This window comes from Salmo salar, chromosome 19 (assembly GCF_965601325.2).
Source record: "Salmo salar chromosome 19, fSalSal1, whole genome shotgun sequence".
Taxonomy (NCBI): Eukaryota; Metazoa; Chordata; class Actinopteri; order Salmoniformes; family Salmonidae; genus Salmo; species Salmo salar.
The window spans coordinates 73,386,734-73,406,689 of record NC_138309.1 but is presented as its reverse complement, the minus strand read 5'-3'; the positions used below and the strand labels follow the sequence as shown (position 1 = coordinate 73,406,689).

Below are 19,956 nucleotides of genomic sequence, written 5' to 3'. Positions count from 1 at the left end.
ACCGGAACTCGGCAGTTTCTGGCCAATTGGAACGAAAGATCTACGACACGTCGCAAGTTTCTCTGTTGCTTTCTCCGGTCAAGAGATAACTTGCCTGACGAGTCACCCTGAATTTAATGGCCTTATTTCACAAGTTATAAATAGGGCCATTCTGCTGCTCGCTACAACGTAATTTGGCCATGCGATGTGGTTGGGTAGCCAGGCAACGAGATAACAGCTTCAAATGATATTATTTTCACTGCATCTAGCCTAGTCTGTACTTAAATGTCTTTAACTATTTATACATAGTGGAATTCCACATAATGTATTGAGTAGAAATATCTACAGAAATTGGTTACATAGATTTTGCACAGGCCAAGACTACAGTGGAATGGCCGATAATAACAGGCTCAGTAGGCTATGTAATTACTGGATTGTAGCCAGTGCAGCACGACCAGTTACTTTTATATAGACCCTGGATTGCTGATCCTAGTAGGAGCAGTCCTCCATAGGAATGAATGGAATTCTACAGTATTTCAATTAAATGTTTCAAGGACAAAATGACATATATTTAATTATGTTTGTTGTTGTAGTGGGTATAATAAATAATAAAGAGAGTCCCATATGTAATATTCATATGTGTAAACATACTGAATTATAATTGGATGCATTTTACCGCCGTATCATACTGTGCTATGATTGGTTAAGACCACCCAGATGGTTAGGTCATGGTCAGTTGATCATGGTTGGAGATAAGTGAACATGCAAGTTGTAGCTAGCTAATAAAGAGCTACGTTAAGAAATATCCTGTACATTTTATTATTTTGTACAAAGCGTGCAAAACAAGACAGCACACTCTATATAAAAACTCGTAGTAATTTATTGGGTAAACCACCAACGTTTCGGCATCACTGCCTTTTTCAGGGTTATTGTAGTGGGGTCAGTAACATTAGTACTCTCAAAAAAATACCTCAAGGATTCTTTTTTTTTTTTTCATTTGTTATTTTTATGTTTAGCTCACATAATTTAAAATCATGCATTAAAGTGTAATAGAACAAACGTGTCAAAAACTAACGTAGACATTAATAAAGTGATTTCTGTAGCTTCCAAGATATTGGCTGTAAGGTGGCTTCAATACAGCGCCCCCTGTCAGTCATCCAGGGTTTTTACACGTCATTCGTTACGACTATCCCATCACAACCCAAAATATCAGCTTATTGTATGTACTCCATTGTTTGTTAATAACAATTGTTAACAAAGATGTTTGAGAAGTTAGCTGAATTTGCTAAATACCGAAATACAACTCCAAAACAGGGGGACAGATGAATCTACAGCAGTGTAACTGGTGGGACACGGCTTTGCAGGGAAATCCTTATTGGATGTACAAACTTTGCTGTTGTTGTAATAATTCAACAGTTAGTTCACCTCTAAACTAAAGTTTGAAGATCCATTTATTGTCAAAGAGTATAAGCATATTTTTATGTGAGTGTAATTGAAGAGTTTATTTCCAAAACGCTTTTATCCTAAATGATTGCATAGCTTATGGGTACCTTCATGTGTGTGTGTAAAATATTACTGTTCTCAGATTTTTGTATTCATAGATTTTATTGAAATGTGTTTTTTTGTTAACAATTGTTAACAAACATAGCCTCAATGTTTAAAACAAAATAAAACATATCTTTACTGGTCAGTCCTTGCATCCATAGCTCTGTCTATGAATTTGAGAGTGAATTGATTAGCGCTTTTACACCATGCATTATATCCGCAAAATAATTGCGCAATTATTTTTAGTAGTACGGTACGTACAGGCAAGGGCAAATGTCCACAGGGAAGCATCTACAATTTCAGTGCTGTCACTCTTTGTAAAAGTAGATTATTCTGTACCCCCGTTTTGGAGTTGTATTTCGGCATTTAGCAAATTCAGCTAACTTCTCAAACATCTTCAAATAGCGCACGGAAATGCTGTCACCGAGGTGAGTGTGTGAGTGTAGAAGAGCTAGTTAAACCAGTCGATTTCATAGAAATGGTAAAGCTAGTTAGCTAACGTTAGTTTGCTAATGTAGTAGCGTTAGCTAGCTCAAAGGCATTTCTTCGTAAAAAAAAATCACCATGAGCTCTAACGTGAAGTTGAAAGGAGCGTATCAAAATTGGTGTAAAATGAACGCTTAGTATATTTTTGAAAAATTAAGACATATTTGCATTTTCCAACCATTTTTCATCCCAAGAATGTGTAATAAGCAAAGGATTTGATTTCTGGTCAAACAGATGGAAAGGAGGTCTTAGAAAATATCTATTAAAAAAGTCAAAAGGTATTAGAAATACATCAAAAACAATGTTGTAAAGACCCCGGCCAACTAATATCAACATTTGTATTACGTTTTTCAGAAATCATTTTATAGGTAATGAACAGTTAAAATCATGTTTTTTGTGAAATTTGATTATATTTGGATGAAACCAGATAATAGTATGATGACCAAAGTATGAAAAATGATTCTTGCTTCTACATTGATAAAGTTTGATCATAAAGTTATTGCTTCCCTCCCTCATGTTAAACACTTGGATTTAGGAGCCTGGATCATTAAGGGAATAGGATTCAGGAGCCTGGATCATTAAGGGAATAGGATTTAGGAGCCTGGATCATTAAGGGAATAGGATTCAGGAGCCTGGATCATTAAGGGAATAGGATTCAGGAGCCTGGATCATTAAGGGAATAGGATTCAGGAGCATGGATCATTAAGGGAATAGGATTCAGGAGCCTGGATCATTAAGGGAATAGGATTCAGGAGCCTGGATCATTAAGGGAATAGGGTGACATCACCCTAACTCTTATTTTAATACACCAATGGTAACATGATATTCTCTTACCTAATTGAATAAGTACCAACATCAGAGAAGGTGTGTTTTCAGAGGGATGTGGTTTATATACAGTGCATTCGGAAAGTATTCAGACCCCTTACCTTTTTCCACATTTTGTTACACTACAACCTTATTCTAAAATTGATTAAATCATTTTTTCCCCTCCTCAATCTACACACAATATCCAATAATGACAAAGCGAAAACAGGTTTTTAGAAATGTTTGCAAATGTAATAAAAATATGAAAACAGATACCTTATTTACATAAGTATTGTTTACCCTTTGCTATGAGACTTGAAATTGAGCACAGGTGCATCCTGTTTCCATTGATTATCCTTGAGATGTTTCTACAACTTGATTGGAGTCCGCCTGTGGTAAGTTCAATTGATTGGACATGATTTGGAAAGGCAGACTCCTGTCCATATAAGGTCCCACAGTTGACAGTGCATGTCAGAGCAGAAACCAAGCCATGAGGTCGAAGGAATTGTCCGTAGAGCTCCGAGCAGGATCGTGTCGAGGCACAGATCTGGGGAAGGGTACCAAAACATTTCTGCAGAATTGAAGGTCCCCAAGAATACAGTGGCCTCCAACATTCTTAAATGGAAGAAGTTTGGAACCACCAAGACTCTTCATTGAGCTGGCCGCCCAACAAAACTGAGCAATCGGGAGAAGGGTCATGATCAGGGAGGTGAGCAAGAACCCAATGGTCACTCTGACAGAGCTCCAGAGGTGCTCTGTGGAGATGGGAGAACCTTCCAGAATAACAACCATCTCTGCAGCACTCTACCAATCAGGCCTTTATGGTAGAGTGGCCAGACGGAAGCCACTCTTCAGTACAAGCACATGACAGACTGCTTGGAGTTTGCCAAAAGGCACCTAAAGGACTCTGAGACCATGAGAAACAAGATTCTCTGGTCTGACGAAACCAATATTGAACTCTTTGGCCTGAATACCAAGTGTCACGTCTGGAGGAAATCTGGCACCATCCCTACAGTAAAGCATTGTGGTGGCAGCATCATGCTGTGGGGATGTTTTTCAGCGGCAGGGACTGGGAGACAAGTCAGGGTCAAGGAAAAGATGAACGGAGCAAAGTACAGAGAGATCCTTGATGAAAACCTGCTCCAGAGCGCTCAGGACCTCAGACTGGGATGAAGGTTCACCTTTCAACAGGACAACGACCCTAAGCACACAGCCAAGACAACGCAGGAGTGGCTTTGGGACAGGTCTCTGAATGTCCTTGAGTGGTCCAGTCAGAGCCCGGACCTGAACCTGATCGAACATCTCTGGAGAGACCTGAAAATAGCTGTGCAGCAACGCTCTCCATCCAACCTGACAGTGCTTCAGAGGATCTGCAGAGAAAAATACAGGTGTGCCAGGCTTGAAACATCATACCCAAGAAGACTCAAGGCTGTAATTGCTGCCAAAGGAGCTTCAACAAAGTACTGAGTAAAGGGTCTGAATACATGTATTAAAAACAAGAAATGGAAATATCACATTTACATTTGCTAAAATAAAAAAAATAAAATAAAATTTTGCTTTGTCATTTTGGGGTATTTTGTGTAGATTTGATGAGGGGGGAGGAACAATTTAATCCATTGTTAGAATAAGGCTGTAACGTAACAAAATGTGGAGAAAGTCAAGGGGTCTGAATACTTTCCGAAGGTACTGTAGCTAGATGGCTACTTTGCTGGTGTCTACATTTGACTATATAGTGTCAGCAAATATATAATTAAAAGTTGACATTATTAATCTATGGGAAAGATAGTTATGTTTCCACTTTCATCTGTGTCTGGTGTTAGCTACTTACTGGCTAGCTAGGTCTTCATCTGTCTGGTGTTAGCTACTTACTGGCTAGCTAGGTCTTCATCTGTCTGGTGTTAGCTACTTACTGGCTAGCTAGGTCTTCATCTGTCTGGTGTTAGCTACTTACTGGCTAGCTAGGTCTTCATCTGTCTGGTGTTAGCTACTTACTGGCTAGCTAGGTCTTCATCTGTCTGGTGTTAGCTGCTTACTGGCTAGCTAGGTCTTCATCTGTCTGGTGTTAGCTACTTACTGGCTAGCTAGGTCTTCATCTGTGTCTGGTGTTAGCTACTTACTGGCTAGCTAGGTCTTCATCTGTGTCTGGTGTTAGCTACTTACTGGCTAGCAAGGTCTTCATCTGTCTGGTGTTAGCTACTTACTGGCTAGCTAGGTCTTCATCTGTCTGGTGTTAGCTACTTACTGGCTAGCTAGGTCTTCATCTGTCTGGTGTTAGCTACTTACTGGCTAGCTAGGTCTTCATCTGTCTGGTGTTAGCTACTTACTGGCTAGCCAGGTCTTCATCTGTGTCTGGTGTTAGCTACTTACTGGCTAGCTAGGTCTTCATCTGTCTGGTGTTAGCTACTTACTGGCTAGCCAGGTCTTCATCTGTGTCTGGTGTTAGCTACTTACTGGCTAGCCAGGTCTTCATCTGTGTCTGGTGTTAGCTACTTACTGGCTAGCCAGGTCTTCATCTGTGTCTGGTGTTAGCTACTTACTGGCTAGCCAGGTCTTCATCTGTGTCTGGTGTTAGCTACTTACTGGCTAGCCAGGTCTTCATCTGTGTCTGGTGTTAGCTACTTACTGGCTAGCCAGGTCTTCATCTGTGTCTGGTGTTAGCTACTTACTGGCTAGCCAGGTCTTCATCTGTGTCTGGTGTTAGCTACTTACTGGCTAGCTAGGTCTTCAGCCAGCCTGAAACAACCCTGCTCACTGCATCCAAGTTTCTTGACATAGGTGTTTCAAAGAGCTCTTATTATGGCTGATATTTAGTTACTCATAATATTTTGGGTGATATTTTAGTCACCCAAAAGACAATTTTACATGATCAGAATGACTGTTCTGGACCTTTAAGAAATATCGCCTAGTGTCTTGTCATTCTGTTAACAAAAACCCACATTATCTTTAAGATATTTTCTAATTTCTCTCCCTCACGAGGAGGGAGGATAATAAAAGTTCACAGAAGTAACAAGTAAAGGTAGACCAACCAATTAGCTATTGTTTTTAGTTTTTAGTGATAATTTGGTTTATGATTTATTAAGTGATTGAAATGCGTCATTGTGTTACCAAATCTTTTAACAGAATGATAAAAAAAATCAGTAACAGAATGACTGCAACTGAATTGGCTACGGGAATTTATAGTAGTCACAGTTGGGTCTCCTGTTACTGTCCTCTCTTCCACTGACATACTGTTATGTTCAGCTCATAGGGTCTCCTGTTACTGTCCTCTCTTCCACTGACATACTGTTATGTTCAGCTCATAGGGTCTCCTGTTACTGTCCTCTCTTCCACTGACATACTGTTATGTTCAGCTCATAGGGTCTCCTGTTACTGTCCTCTCTTCCACTGACATACTGTTATGTTCAGCTCATAGGGTCTCCTGTTACTGTCCTCTCTTCCACTGACATACTGTTATGTTCAGCTCATAGTGTCTCCTGTTACTGTCCTCCCTTCCACTGACATACTGTTATGTTCAGCTCATAGGGTCTCCTGTTACTGTCCTCTCTTCCACTGACATACTGTTATGTTCAGCTCATAGTGTCTCCTGTTACTGTCCTCTCTTCCACTGACATACTGTTATGTTCAGCTCATAGTGTCTCCTGTTACTGTCCTCTCTTCCACTGGCATACTGTTATGTTCAGCTCATAGGGTCTCCTGTTACTGTCCTCTCTTCCACTGACATACTGTTATGTTAAGTTCATAGTGTCTCCTGTTACTGTCCTCTCTTCCACTGACATACTGTTATGTTCAGCTCATAGTGTCTCCTGTTACTGTCCTCTCTTCCACTGACATACTGTTATGTTCAGTTCATAGTGTCTCCTGTTACTGTCCTCTCTTCCACTGACATACTGTTATGTTCAGCTCATAGTGTCTCCTGTTACTGTCCTCTCTTCCACTGACATACTGTTATGTTCAGTTCATAGTGTCTCCTGTTACTGTCCTCTCTTCCACTGACATACTGTTATGTTCAGTTCATAGTGTCTCCTGTTACTGTCCTCTCTTCCACTGACATACTGTTATGTTAAGTTCATAGTGTCTCCTGTTACTGTCCTCTCTTCCACTGACATACTGTTATGTTCAGCTCATAGGGTCTCCTGTTACTGTCCTCTCTTCCACTGTTCCAGTGTAAAAACAGTCCAGACAACCCCTTCCTATCTCTCTCCCTGTCTCTCTTCTCTCTCTCTCCAGCTAATGTCACCTCTCCTGGCTCTTACTGATATCCCCCATGACCAGTACAGTATTGTTAAGTACAGTACAGTAGAGAAGTAGAGTATAGCTCAGTACAATACTGTACTGTAGAGTTTAGTACAGTAGAGCACACTAAAGTACAGTGCAGTATAATTTACTATATTGTATTGTAATGTGCTGAATCAAATCAATTCAAATCAACAGATGTCCCAAAGTGCTTATACAGAAATCCAGCGTAAGGCAATGCTGATGTAGACGCACGGCAGGGTTGGAAAAACTCCCTAGAAAGGCTGGAACCTAGGAAGAAACCTAGAGAGGAACCAGGCTCTGAGGGGTGGCCAGTCCTCTTCTGGCTGTGCTGGGTGGAGATTATAACAGTACATGGCCAAGATGTTCAAACGTTCATAGATGACCATCAGGGTCAGATAATAATAACAGTGGTTGTAGAGGGGCAACAGGTCAGCACCTCAGGAGTAAATGTCAGTTGGCTTTTCATTTCCGAGCATTCAGAGGTTGAGAAAGCAGGTTCGGTAGAGTGGAGAGTTTCATATATGTTATTTGTCTTCAGGAAGGCAACAGCTTTTTCCCCAAAAATTGAGAGGCCGATTTAAAAATGAAAAATATATCTGGGTCAAAGTTAGGCTTTTTCAAGAGTGGCGTTATTACTGCCACTTTTAGTGAGTTTGTTACACATCCACAGGATAGGGAGCCATTTATTATGTTCAACATAGGAAGGCCAAGCACAGGAAGCAGCTATTTCAATAGTAGGCAGCTGGAAGGCTTAGAGGCATGACTATTTTCGTGAATGTGTCGAGAGATACAGGACTAAATAACTTGAGTGACCTTAGGTCCTGGCAGTTCTGTGCAGACTCAGGACAACTGCGTTTTGGAGTAATATGCAGATTCAAAGACGAATCTGTCATTTGCTTTCTAATGATCATGATATTTTCATTGAAGAAGTTCATAAATGGGGTGGCAGGTAGCCTAATGGTTAGAGCGTTGGGCCAGTAACCGAAAGCTTGCTGGATCGAATCCCCGAGCTGACAAGGTAAAAATTAGAGGTAAATCGGCCGATTTAAAAAAAAAAAATATATATATATATATATATATATATATATATATATATATATATATATATATATATATATATATATATATATATATATATATATATATATATATATATATATATGAATTCATCACTGCTGAATTGAAGACCACGTTAGCTTGGTGACAGTATCAAAAATACATTTAGGATTGTTTTTTTCTCTCAATTAGGTTGGAAAAGTAGACCGATCGAGCAGCAGTGAGGGCTCTTCGATATTGCATATTCCGACTAGCTTGGAAAGTCGGAAGGCTTCCAGTTTGTTAGAGCGCCATTTCCGTTCAAATTTTCAGGAACCTTGCTTCAGGGCTCGGGTATTTTCTGTATACAAGGGAGCTGTCAACTGTGTTTATTTTCAGCAAACTTAACATGTGTAAATATTTGTATGAACATAACGAGATTCAACAACTGAGACATAAACTGAACAATTTCCACAGACGTGTGACTAACAGAAATGGAATAATATGTCCCTGAATAAAGTAACAGTCAGTATCTGGTGTGGCCACCAGCTGCATTAAGTACTGCAATGCATCTCCTCCTCGTGGATTGCACCAGATTTGCCAGTTCTTGCTGTGAGATGTTACCCCATTCTTCCACCAAGGCACCTGCAAGTTCCCGGACATTTCTGGGGGGAATGGCCCTAGCCCTCACCCTCCGATCCAACAGGTCCCAGACGTGCTCAATGGGATTGAGATCCGGGCTCTTCGCTTGCCATGGCAGAACACTTACATTCCTGTCTTGCAGGAAATCCCGCACAGAACAAGCAGTATGGCTGGTGGCATTGTCATGCTGGAGGGTCATGTCAGGATGAGCCAGCAGGAAGGGTACCACATGAGGGAGGAGGATGTCTTCCCTGTAACACATAGCGTTGAGATTTCCTGCAATGACAACAAGCTCAGTCTGATGATGCTGTGATACACCACCCCAGACCATGACGGACCCTCCACCTCCAAATCGATCCCACTCCAGAGTACAGGCCTCGGTGCAACCCTCATTCCTTCGACGATAAACGCGAATCCGATCATCACCCCTGGTGAGACAAAACCACGACTCGTCATTGTAGAGCACTTTTTGCCAGTCCTGTCTGGTCCAGCGACGGTGGGTTTGTGCCCATAGGCGACGTTGTTGCCGGTGATGTCTGGTGAGGACCTGCCTTACAACAGGCCTACAAGCCCTTGGTCCAGCCTCTCAGCCTATTACAGACAGTCTGAGCACCGATGGAGGGATTGTGCATTCCTGGTGTAACTCGGGCAGTTGTTGTTGCCATCCTGTACCTGTCCCGCAGGTGTGATGTTCGGATGTACCGATCCTGTGCAGGTGTTACACGTGGTCTGCCACGATCCTGTCTTAGGCATCTCACAGTACCGACATTGCAATTTATTGCCCTGGCCACATCTGCAGTCCTCATGCCTCCTTGCAGCATGCCTAAGGCACGTTTACACAGATGAGCAGGGACCCTGAGCATCTTTCTTTTGGTGTTTTTCAGAGTCAGTAGAAAGGCCTCTTTAGTGTCCTAAGTTTTCATAACTGACGTTAATTGCCTACCGTCTGTAAGCTGTTAGTGTTTTAACGACCGTTCCACGGGTGAATGTTCATTAGTTGTTTATGGTTCATTGAACAAGCATGGTAAATAGTGTTTTAACCCTTTACATTGAAGATCTGTGAAGTTATTTGGATTTTTACGAATTATCTTTGAAAGACAGGGTCCTGAAAAAGAGAGGTTTCTTTTTTTGCTGAGTTTAGATCCAGGGTATGACTGCGGCAATGCGTAGGTCTGGAGAAATGTTGTACAAAACCCACTGAGTCGATGATGGCTCCGAAAGCCTTTTGGAGTGCATCTGTGGTCTTTTCCATGTGAATATTGAAGTCACCAAAAATGTGAATATTATTCGCCATGACTACAAGGTCCGATAGGAATTCAGAGACAGTGAGGAACACTGTATATGGCCCAGGAGGCCTGTAAACAGTAGCTATAAAAAGTTATTGAGTATGCTGCATAGATTTTATGACTAGAAGCTCAAAAGACGAAAACGCAATAAAAAAAAAATGGGTAAATTGAAGTTTGCTGTTGTAAATGTTAGCAACACCTTTGCGGGATGTGCGAGGATATGGTCACCAATGTAACCAGGAGGAGAGGCCTCTTAACACAGTAAATAAATCAGGCTTGAGCCATGTTTCAGTCAATCACATCAAGGTTATGATCAGTGATTAGGTCATTGACTATGACTGCCTTGGAAGTGAGGGATCTAACATGAAGTAGTTATATTTTGGGATGTGAGATATTATCACGATCTCTTTCAATAATGACAGGAATGGAGGTCTTTACTCCAGTGAGATTGCTAAGGCGAACACTGCCATGTTTAGTTCAGCCCGACCTAGATCAAAGCACAGACACGGTCTCAGCGGGAAAGCTGAGCTGACTACACTGACAGTACTAGTGGCAGACTCCACTTAGCTTGCAGGCTGGCAGAGTCCTGTCTATGTTGATAGATAAGATGAGAGCACCCCTCCAGCTTGGATGGAGTCCGTCTCTCCTCAGCAGGCAGGGCTTGGTCCTGTTTGTGGGGGAGTCCCAGAAAGAGAGCCAGTTTTCTACAAATTCTATATTTTGGGAGGGACAGAAAACACTCTTCAACCAGTGATTGAATTGTGAACTCTACTGTACTGAAGTCCACTGTGCTGTTCTGTAATGTGCTGTCCAAACTCAGTGGGCTACGTGCCAGGGATTTGACTGACATCTGGGATTCCCATCCACGTTTATTAATAGGTTCACATGATGGATCTGTAGTAATTGGAACTTTGAGTTTGAATGTTGTGGGCTTGTTGTGTTGACATGTCAGTGTTTCTTCCTTCCATTCCACAGGTTCCGGTTCATAAGGTCGGTGGCGTCCCTGACAACCAGGCCGTTCTCCCGGGGGCCTGTGTCTTTGCAAGGGAAGGCCCCGGACATGTCTGAGGGTAAGGCCATATACAACTGACTGACTGACTGATTAAGTATTTATATATTGATTTGTTGATTGATTAACTGACTCACTGTTATGAACTTAATTTATACTACTCTTGGGGTATGATGACAAGACTAGAGGACATTGAGACTCCATCTAGTCTCCTGACCTCTAACCCATTACTTGTTTTGTGTCTCCACTCTCTACAGGAAATGCTCACTTGCTAATGTCCAATGGTGTGTTGGTAACCAACCCTGAATCCTAATTGTATAAAACACTTACTTAATTCAGTCTAAATTCAACTTAATCCTGCCTGGATGTATTTTAGCTCATCGTCTCTCAAACACACTGCCTTGAACGCTCTCTTTCTCTATCCAGTACCCTGTGGTCTGTTGAGCTGGTTGTACGGCCTTGTTTCTCTCTTCCATTTCTGACAGACTGAACTGTGAATGCTCCCCTGGCCTGTGGCAGTGGCGGGCACCTTTTATCGATGCTGCTGTACCCTATTCTATAGTATACAGACCTGTCTTGGTCATCTCTCTCTCTCTCTCAAGTGTCTTGTTTCATATCGTCTCAACATTATGACATCACAGCGATGCCAGTCAGGTGGGCCACAAACCAATAGGCAAATCTCAAATGACACCTTATTACTTTGTCAGTGCACTAGTGATTTCTCCCCATTGCGCGTACACCCTCGAGCTGCAGCACAAAGCCACTCAGTGACTCATGTGCTAGCTGGAACAACAGTTGAGCTGATATTGTGTATCCTACCCAGACCTCACTAGTACTCTGTAGCTTGTTGCTGTCATTCTGTCTGAGATCATATGATTCCCATTGCACATTCTGTTCTGAGCACAGAATCTCACACACACACACACACACACACACACACACACACCTGAGAGCTGATCAACTGTGTGGTTGTTTTTCAGTGCGCAACAGGCTGAGAGAGATTGTGGGAGCGTCCACTAACTGGAGGTACAGTAACAGAACCAGTAAAGCTACTTTGTATTGAGATAGATACCATGACAGGAAGGCCAGTGTTTACTTGTTATAGTTGTGTATGACCTTGTTAAACTCAGCTCATTCCTGATGTATCTCTCGCTATCTCCCATCCTGTAGAGACCACCAGCAGGCGTTAGCTGACCGTTTGTCATTGTCCAATCAGCTGGCTGGTTCTCAGGATGAGCTTCCTGTCCGCAGGATGAAGGACAGCTACATAGAGGCCCACCTTCCCCTGGGCACAGACCCTACCCTTAGAGAGAAATACCTCAACTACCTCAAAGGTGTCAGGTAACCGATACAGATACACACTCACACATTCTTCTTACACACACTTCCTTCCCCCCTCACAGTCTGCTGTCTCTATTCCAGGTTTGGCCGTATCCTGGAGGATCTGGACAGTCTAGCAGGTATGACCATATGACAATTTCTTTCTTTTTTATTTTATTTTACCTTTATTTAACTAGGCAAGTCAGTTAAGAACAAATTCATATTTATAATGACGGCCTAGGAACAGTGGGTTAACTGCCTTGTTCAGGAGCAGAACGACAGATTTGTACCTTGTCAGCTCTGGGATTCAATCCAGCAACCTTTAGGTTACTAGTCCAACGCTCTAACCACTAGGCCACCTGCCAACATCATCACCTCAACAACACACTGGTACATGGTAATACACCGGTATTACTATTCACTCTCTCTGGCTTTGTCTCTCTCTCCCCCATCAGTGTTGATCTGTTACTCTCACACCCATAACAAGGCACTTCAGAGATCTCCTCTGTCCATCGTCACTGCCCTGGTGGACAAGATAGGTATGACACCCAGCAGTCCCGGTACAGCACCAGGGTGTACTGTATAGACCAGTGCAGTGTTTCTCAAATCTAATCCAGGGACACTTTTTCCTAGTGTCATTGAATATATATCGTTTGTTACTGTTGCAATTTGGTAGTTGTGTCTTATTTCCCCTGTATGTGATGTCACAGACATGAGGAAACAAATCATCCACCCTGACTGTGACATCAAGTTCACTGGTCACGTGACCTGGGTGGGGAAGACCTCCATTGAAGCCAAGATGCACATGTCTCAGGTATACACGCGCGCGTGCGCACACACACAGTAATATACTAATGTCCACAATAGTGATGTTATTTCTGTGTGTATGTACAGTACCACGGTGGGGCCTACACTCCAGTTCTGGATGCTACTTTTGTTATGGTGGCCAGAGACCCTGAGAACAAGAGGTATACAACATCCATCCAATCATCCATCCATTCAACCAACCAACCATCCACAGTATCCATCCATGACTGATGTCTCTATTGCTCTGTCGGTTTCTGTGTCTCTCAGGGCAGCGTTTGTTAACCCTCTGAAGCCAGAGGGAATTGAGGAGGAGAAACTGTTTCAGCAGGGAGAGAGTAAGACACACTACATCCTTATGTGTATATATTACTGTGTTTGTGTTTGTTATTTACTGTGTGTGTGTCCCTCCAGTCAATAAGACGCGTCGAATAGAGCTGAGTACAGCGTCTCTACTGAAGGTGGCCCCTACTGCTGAGGAGAGGAAGATCGTACACAGCCTGTTCCTCAACACCCTGGACAGCAAGTACGACACAAACACACAAATACACACACACATCAAATATTTGTTTTTACGTAAACAATGAGCAACTAAGCTTCCATAGTGTATCTTTAAATCACACTGATCACAATGACTACAGTCATATTTTGTCATATCAAATTGTTGTCACATTGATGTTCCCATTAAAATGAGATAAAAGTTAACTTAAGGTAGTAATAATCTTAATTGACTTCGCACCCATTGTACAAACACATGTAAGGCATAAAAATCTACAAGAGCAAACTCGCTGAATCATAGGCTGTAGGAAATATTATGGATTTCTTTTGTTGCTTCACTGTTAAATGACAAGTGTTACCTTATTAAATGATGCGAACACACATCCTAAAATCCAGTACAAGCATTTTGTGAGTGTGTGGTAATGGTGTCTGTCTGTGTGTTGTCCTGTAGGACAGTAAGTTTCCGTAGCAGAGTTCTGCCTCCTAACTCAGTATGGATGGAGGACGCCAAAGTCAAAGGACTGGAGATCTGCCATCCACAGGTTAGAGAGGGAAGGAGGGAGAGATATTTATAACTTGAAACATTTCTCATTTGTGCTGACTAAGGTGTGTTTTCAGGAGAGGAACATCTTTAACAGGATCTTTGGAGGGTTTCTGATGAGGAAAGCTTACGAGCTGGGCTGGGCTAACGCGTGTGTCTACGGGTGAGTGAGCGAATGTGTTCCCAGCAAACCGAGAACATTCCCAGTTACAGTGTGACGTTATGATACCCTAAACACACCTCAGCAATTATGTCTGGATTTAATTCAAATCATTCTGCAGAAATATTACAGGAATGTTCTGTTAGTGTTGAAGATGTTATTTAAAACACCCATAACATCAAACAAGGAACATTCCCACAAGACTCAGTTATAGTGCAATGTTTTGACATGCATCATTGTCCCAATAACGTTCCCTGAACATTCACAGAACCAATTTGAGAGTTTGCTGGGTTGTGTGGAAGGGTACAAATGTGAAGATCTACGTTTGTATCGGTCCATCACGTACAGTTCAGGAAAGTATTCAGACCGCTTCCCTTTTTCCACATTTTGTTACGTTACAGCCTTTTTCTACAATGGATTACATTTTTTCCCCTCATCAATCTACACACAATACCACATAATGACAAAGCAGAAACAGGTTTTTAGAGTTTTTTGCAAATGTTTTAAACAAAAAAACAGATACTTTATTTACATAAGTATTCAGACCCTTTGCTATGAGAACATTGAGCTCAGGTGCATGCTGTTTCCATTGATCATACCACTCGGGGCTCCCGAGTGGCGCAGCAGTCTAAGGCACTGCATCTCAGTGCTAGAGGCGTCACTACAGACCCTGGTTCGATCCTGAGCTGTATCGCAACCGGCTGTGATCGGGAGTCCCATAGGACGGCGCACAATTGGCCCAGAGTCGTCTGGGTTAGGGGAGGGTTTGGCCGGGGTAGGCCATCACTGTAAAATAATCATTTGTTCTTAACTGACTTGCCTAGTTAAATAAAGGTTAAAGAATTATAATTAAAAGGGCATTGGTCAGGGAGGTGACCAAAACCCTGATGGTCACTCTAACAGAGCTCCAGAGTTCCTCTGTGGAGATGGGAGAACCTTCCAGAAGGACAACCATCTCTGCAGTACTCCACCAATCAGGCCTTTATGGTAGAGTGGCCAGACGGAAGCAACTCCTCCAGTAAAAGGCACATGACAGCCCGCTTGGAGTTGGCCAAAAGGCACCTGAAGGACTCTCAGACCATGAGAAACAAGATTCTCTTTGGCCTGAATGCTAAGCGTCACATCTGGAGGAAACCTGGCACCATCCCTACGGTAAAGTATTGTGGTGGCAGCGTCATGCTGTGGGGATGTTTTTCAGCGGCAGGGACTGGGAGACTAGTCAGGATGGAAGGAAGGATGAACAGAGCAAAGTACAGAGAGATCCTTGATGAAAACCTGCTCCAGAGCACTCAGGAACTCAGACTGGGCTGAAGGTTCACTGTCCAACAGGACAACGACCCTAAGCACACAGCCAAGACAACGCAGGAGTGGCTTCGGGACAAGTCTCTGAATGTCCTTGAGTGGCCCAGCCAGAGCCCGGAATTGAACCCGATCAAACATCTCTGGAGAGATCTGACAACAGCTGTGCAGCGACGCTCCCCATCCAACCTGACAGAGCTTGAGAGGATCTGCAAAGAAGAATGGGAGAAACACCCCAAATACAGGTGTGCCAAGCTTGTTACGTCATACCCAAGAAGACTCAAGGCTGTAATCAGCTGCCAAAGGTTCTAAAACAAAGTACTGAGTAAAGGGTCTGAATACTTATGTAAATGTAATATTACAATTTTTTTTATTTTTAATACATTTGCAAAAATTTCTAAAAACCTGTATTTGCTTTGACATTATGGGGTATTGTGTTTAGATTGATGAGGGGGGAAGTAAGGCTGTAACGTAACAAAATGTGGAAAAAGTCAAGGGGTCTGAATACTTTCCGAATGCCCTGTACACCTGCGCATCCTCATTGTGTGTGTGTGTGTGTTCTCTCGCTCTGCTCCAGGGGGTGTCGGCCTAACCTGGTTGCCGTGGACGATATCCTCTTCCGGAAGCCAGTAGAGATTGGCTCCCTACTCCTGCTCTCATCACAGGTTTGTGTGTGGGTGTGCGCATGCAAGCATGTGCATTTGTGTGTTATATGATCTGCTCCAATTTCAGTGCTGACACATCCCTCTCTTTGATCCAGGTGTGTTACACAGAGGGAAAGTACATCCAGGTCAGAGTTCATACAGAGGTTCTTGACCCTCTGACTCGGCAGCACAACACCACTAATGTCTTCCACTTCACCTTCGTCACAGACAAAGACGTCCCCAACATAGTGCCACAGAGCTACGGCGGTATGACCTCTAAGCCCTGACCTTTTAACTCTAACCCTAACATATGCTGCATTTAAGTCATGTCGGCAACTCAGGACCTCCGAGTTAAAATGAACGTTATTTATGTAGAGCTTCCTATTGGTTGATTCGGATACTTCCTTTGTGGGAAACGCGGGTTTGTTTCTATTACGAGTAAGCAAGTTGGAAATGTCAGTTTGAGTTTCCGACATGACGTGAACTCAGCAATAATACCACAGCGCTACCGAGGTATGACCTCTGACCTTTAAACTCTAACATTGCATCACAGCACTACGAAGGTACTGTTACTGGAATGTTTGTGCCAACAGAAAGAGATTCAAGTTATTGTAATGTTTTTACTGTAGATTCCACAGATTCTAACATTGGTCGTATGTGTCTATCTCCAGAGTCCATGTTGTACCTGGATGGAAAGAGACACTTTAACCAGACCCTGGAGTCTCAGTGAGACGTGATGAACACTGACGAACCCTGACCCAACACAACAACTACCTGCTAAAGCCTTAGTGTCCAGCCACCGCACCCGCCCTCCTTACCGTACTGTGTGTGTGTGTGTGTGTGTGTGTGTGTGTATTTGCATAACAAGGTATCTATTTGCTTACCTCTATGTACCAAATATATATATATATATTTATAAACTGGGTGGTTCGAGCCCTGAATGCTGATGGCTGACAGCCGTGGTATATCAGACCGTATACCATGGTTATGACAAAACATTTAGTTTTACTGCTCTAATTATGCTGGTAACCAGTTTATAATATCAATAAGGAACCTTGGGGGTTTGTGGTATATGGCCAATATACCACAGCTAAGGGCTGTGTCCAGGCACTCCGCAATGCGTCGTGCATAAAAACAGCCCTTAGCCGTGGTATATTGGCCATATACCACACCCCCTTATGCCTTATTGCTTAAATATATGCATGATGTGTGTCTAGTATATGTCTGTTTGGTGGTTGGTTCTTCTGGAGTCTGTTTACGTTCTGAGATCCTGGTTTGGGAACACAGATGTCAATAGTGCTATCAATTTTTTTCTACATATCTTCTACATAAAATAAAATGAAATGTTATTTGTCACATGCGCCGAATACAACAGGTGTAGACCTTACAGTGAAATGCTGAATACAACAGGTGTAGACCTTACAGTGAAATGCTGAATACAACAGGTGTAGACCTTACAGTGAAATGCTGAATACAACAGGTGTAGACCTTACAGTGAAATGCTGAATACAACAGGTGTAGACCTTACAGTGAAATGCTGAATACAACAGGTGTAGACCTTACAGTGAAATGCTGAATACAACAGGTGTAGACCTTACAGTGAAATGCTGAATACAACAGGTGTAGACCTTACAGTGAAATGCTGAATACAACAGGTGTAGACCTTACAGTGAAATGCTGAATACAACAGGTGTAGACCTTACAGTGAAATGCTGAATACAACAGGTGTAGACCTTACAGTGAAATGCTGAATACAACAGGTGTAGACCTTACAGTGAAATGCTGAATACAACAGGTGTAGACCTTACAGTGAAATGCTGAATACAACAGGTGTAGACCTTACAGTGAAATGCTGAATACAACAGGTGTAGACCTTACAGTGAAATGCTGAATACAACAGGTGTAGACCTTACAGTGAAATGCTTACTTACAAGCCCTTAACCAACAATGCAGTTTTAAGAAAAATAAGAGTCAAGAAAAATATTTATTAAATAAACTAAAGTAAAAAATAAAAGAGCAACAATAAAAGAACAATAACGAGGCTGTATACAGGGGTAGCGGTACCTAGTCAAAGTGGAGGCTGTATACAGGGGTACCGGTACCTAGTCAATGTGGAGGCTGTATACAGGGGTACCGGTACCTAGTCAATGTGGAGGCTGTATACAGGGGTACCGGTACCGAGTCAATGTGGAGGCTGTATACAGGGGTACCGGTACCGAGTCAATGTGGAGGCTGTAAACAGGGGTACCGGTACCTAGTCAATGTGGAGGCTGTATACAGGGGTACCGGTACCGAGTCAATGTGGAGGCTGTAAACAGGGGTAGCGGTACCGAGTCAATGTGGAGGCTGTATACAGGGGTACCGGTACCGAGTCAATGTGGAGGCTGTATACAGGGGTACCGGTACCTAGTCAATGTGGAGGCTGTATACAGGGGTACCGGTACCGAGTCAATGTGGAGGCTGTATACAGGGGTACCGGTACCGAGTCAATGTGGAGGCTGTATACAGGGGTACCGGTACCGAGTCAATGTGGAGGCTGTATACAGGGGTACCGGTACCGAGTCAATGTGGAGGCTGTATACAGGGGTACCGGTACCGAGTCAATGTGGAGGCTGTATACAGGGGTACCGGTACCGAGTCAATGTGGAGGCTGTATACAGGGGTACCGGTACCTAGTCAATGTGGAGGCTGTAAACAGGGTACCGGTACCGAGTCAATGTGGAGGCTGTATACAGGGGTACCGGTACAGAGTCAATGTGGAGGCTGTATACAGGGGTACCAGTACAGAGTCAATGTGGAGGCTGTATACAGGGGTACCGGTACCTAGTCAATGTGGAGGCTGTATACAGGGGTACCGGTACCTAGTCAATGTGGAGGCTGTATACAGGGGTACCGGTACCTAGTCAATGTGGAGACTGTATACAGGGGTACCGGTACAGAGTCAATGTGGAGGCTGTATACAGGGGTACCGGTACAGAGTCAATGTGGAGACTGTACACAGGGGTACCGGTACCGAGTCAATGTGCGGGGACACCGGTTAGTCGAGGTAATTAAGGTAATATATACATGCTGGTATGGGTAAAGTGACTATGCATAGATAATAAACAGCGAGTAGCAGCAGTGTAAAACAAAAGGATGGGGGATCAATGAAAATAGTCTGGGTAGCCATTTGATTAGCATGATTACATCAACATGATTTTATATTTTGTCAAAATGTTATTCATGCTACACGGTCTTACAGCTTTAAAACGCACAAACTTGTTTTTCACAGATACTCATCACAGGTCTTATTTTTCTATATTTTATTTGATATAATCTTCATCTGTGTACACTAGAGTGAGTGAATGGGTGTGTATGGGTTATTTAAGGGAAAGTGATGTAATAAATGAACACATATTTGCAATAAATATTTATCCTTTGTGATTCACGTGTATCCATCCGTCTTTTACTCATGTTCAGCTGTCAACAGTTCAAGGAAGGAAGCTGTTGTTAGTGTCCATACACACGTTAAAAGTCAACTCGACTGAGCAAATAAGAGTTTATTTTCTTCAAGTGAAGGTTGTTGAGTTGGCTAAAGTCTGTTCAGAGTGCAGCGTTCCAGAATGTTCAGATAGAAATGTATTGTGTAGAACAGATATGATTGCCTG

The 19,956-nt window shown here is 42.8% G+C and overlaps 1 protein-coding gene across 2 annotated transcripts; it reads left to right on the top strand.

Moving 5' to 3' along the window:
- Positions 1 to 1,765: 1,765 nt before the first annotated feature.
- On the top strand, positions 1,766 to 19,732 carry LOC106579463 (acyl-coenzyme A thioesterase 9, mitochondrial). Of its 2 annotated transcripts, XM_014159394.3 has the most exons (16): positions 1,767 to 1,952; positions 11,010 to 11,104; positions 11,301 to 11,327; positions 12,024 to 12,069; positions 12,214 to 12,384; positions 12,466 to 12,503; positions 12,819 to 12,902; positions 13,074 to 13,177; positions 13,258 to 13,331; positions 13,438 to 13,505; positions 13,582 to 13,693; positions 14,117 to 14,207; positions 14,284 to 14,369; positions 16,243 to 16,330; positions 16,426 to 16,576; positions 16,981 to 19,732. In XM_014159394.3, exons 1-16 carry the CDS (start codon positions 1,939 to 1,941, stop codon positions 17,037 to 17,039), a joined length of 1,308 nt encoding a protein of 435 aa, XP_014014869.1. In that variant the 5' UTR covers positions 1,767 to 1,938; the 3' UTR covers positions 17,040 to 19,732. The 2 variants fall into 2 exon arrangements, with proteins under 2 accessions (XP_014014870.1, XP_014014869.1); XM_014159395.3 differs by lacking the exon at positions 11,301 to 11,327 and having other exon boundaries at positions 1,766 to 1,952.
- Positions 19,733 to 19,956: the final 224 nt, after the last annotated feature.

Coding starts and splice junctions, on each gene's coding strand:
- LOC106579463 (XM_014159394.3), top strand. Junction 12,385..12,465: donor AACTACCTCAAAGGTGTCAG/GTAACCGATACA, acceptor TCTCTATTCCAG/GTTTGGCCGTATCCTGGAGG. Junction 16,331..16,425: donor TACTCCTGCTCTCATCACAG/GTTTGTGTGTGG, acceptor TCTTTGATCCAG/GTGTGTTACACAGAGGGAAA.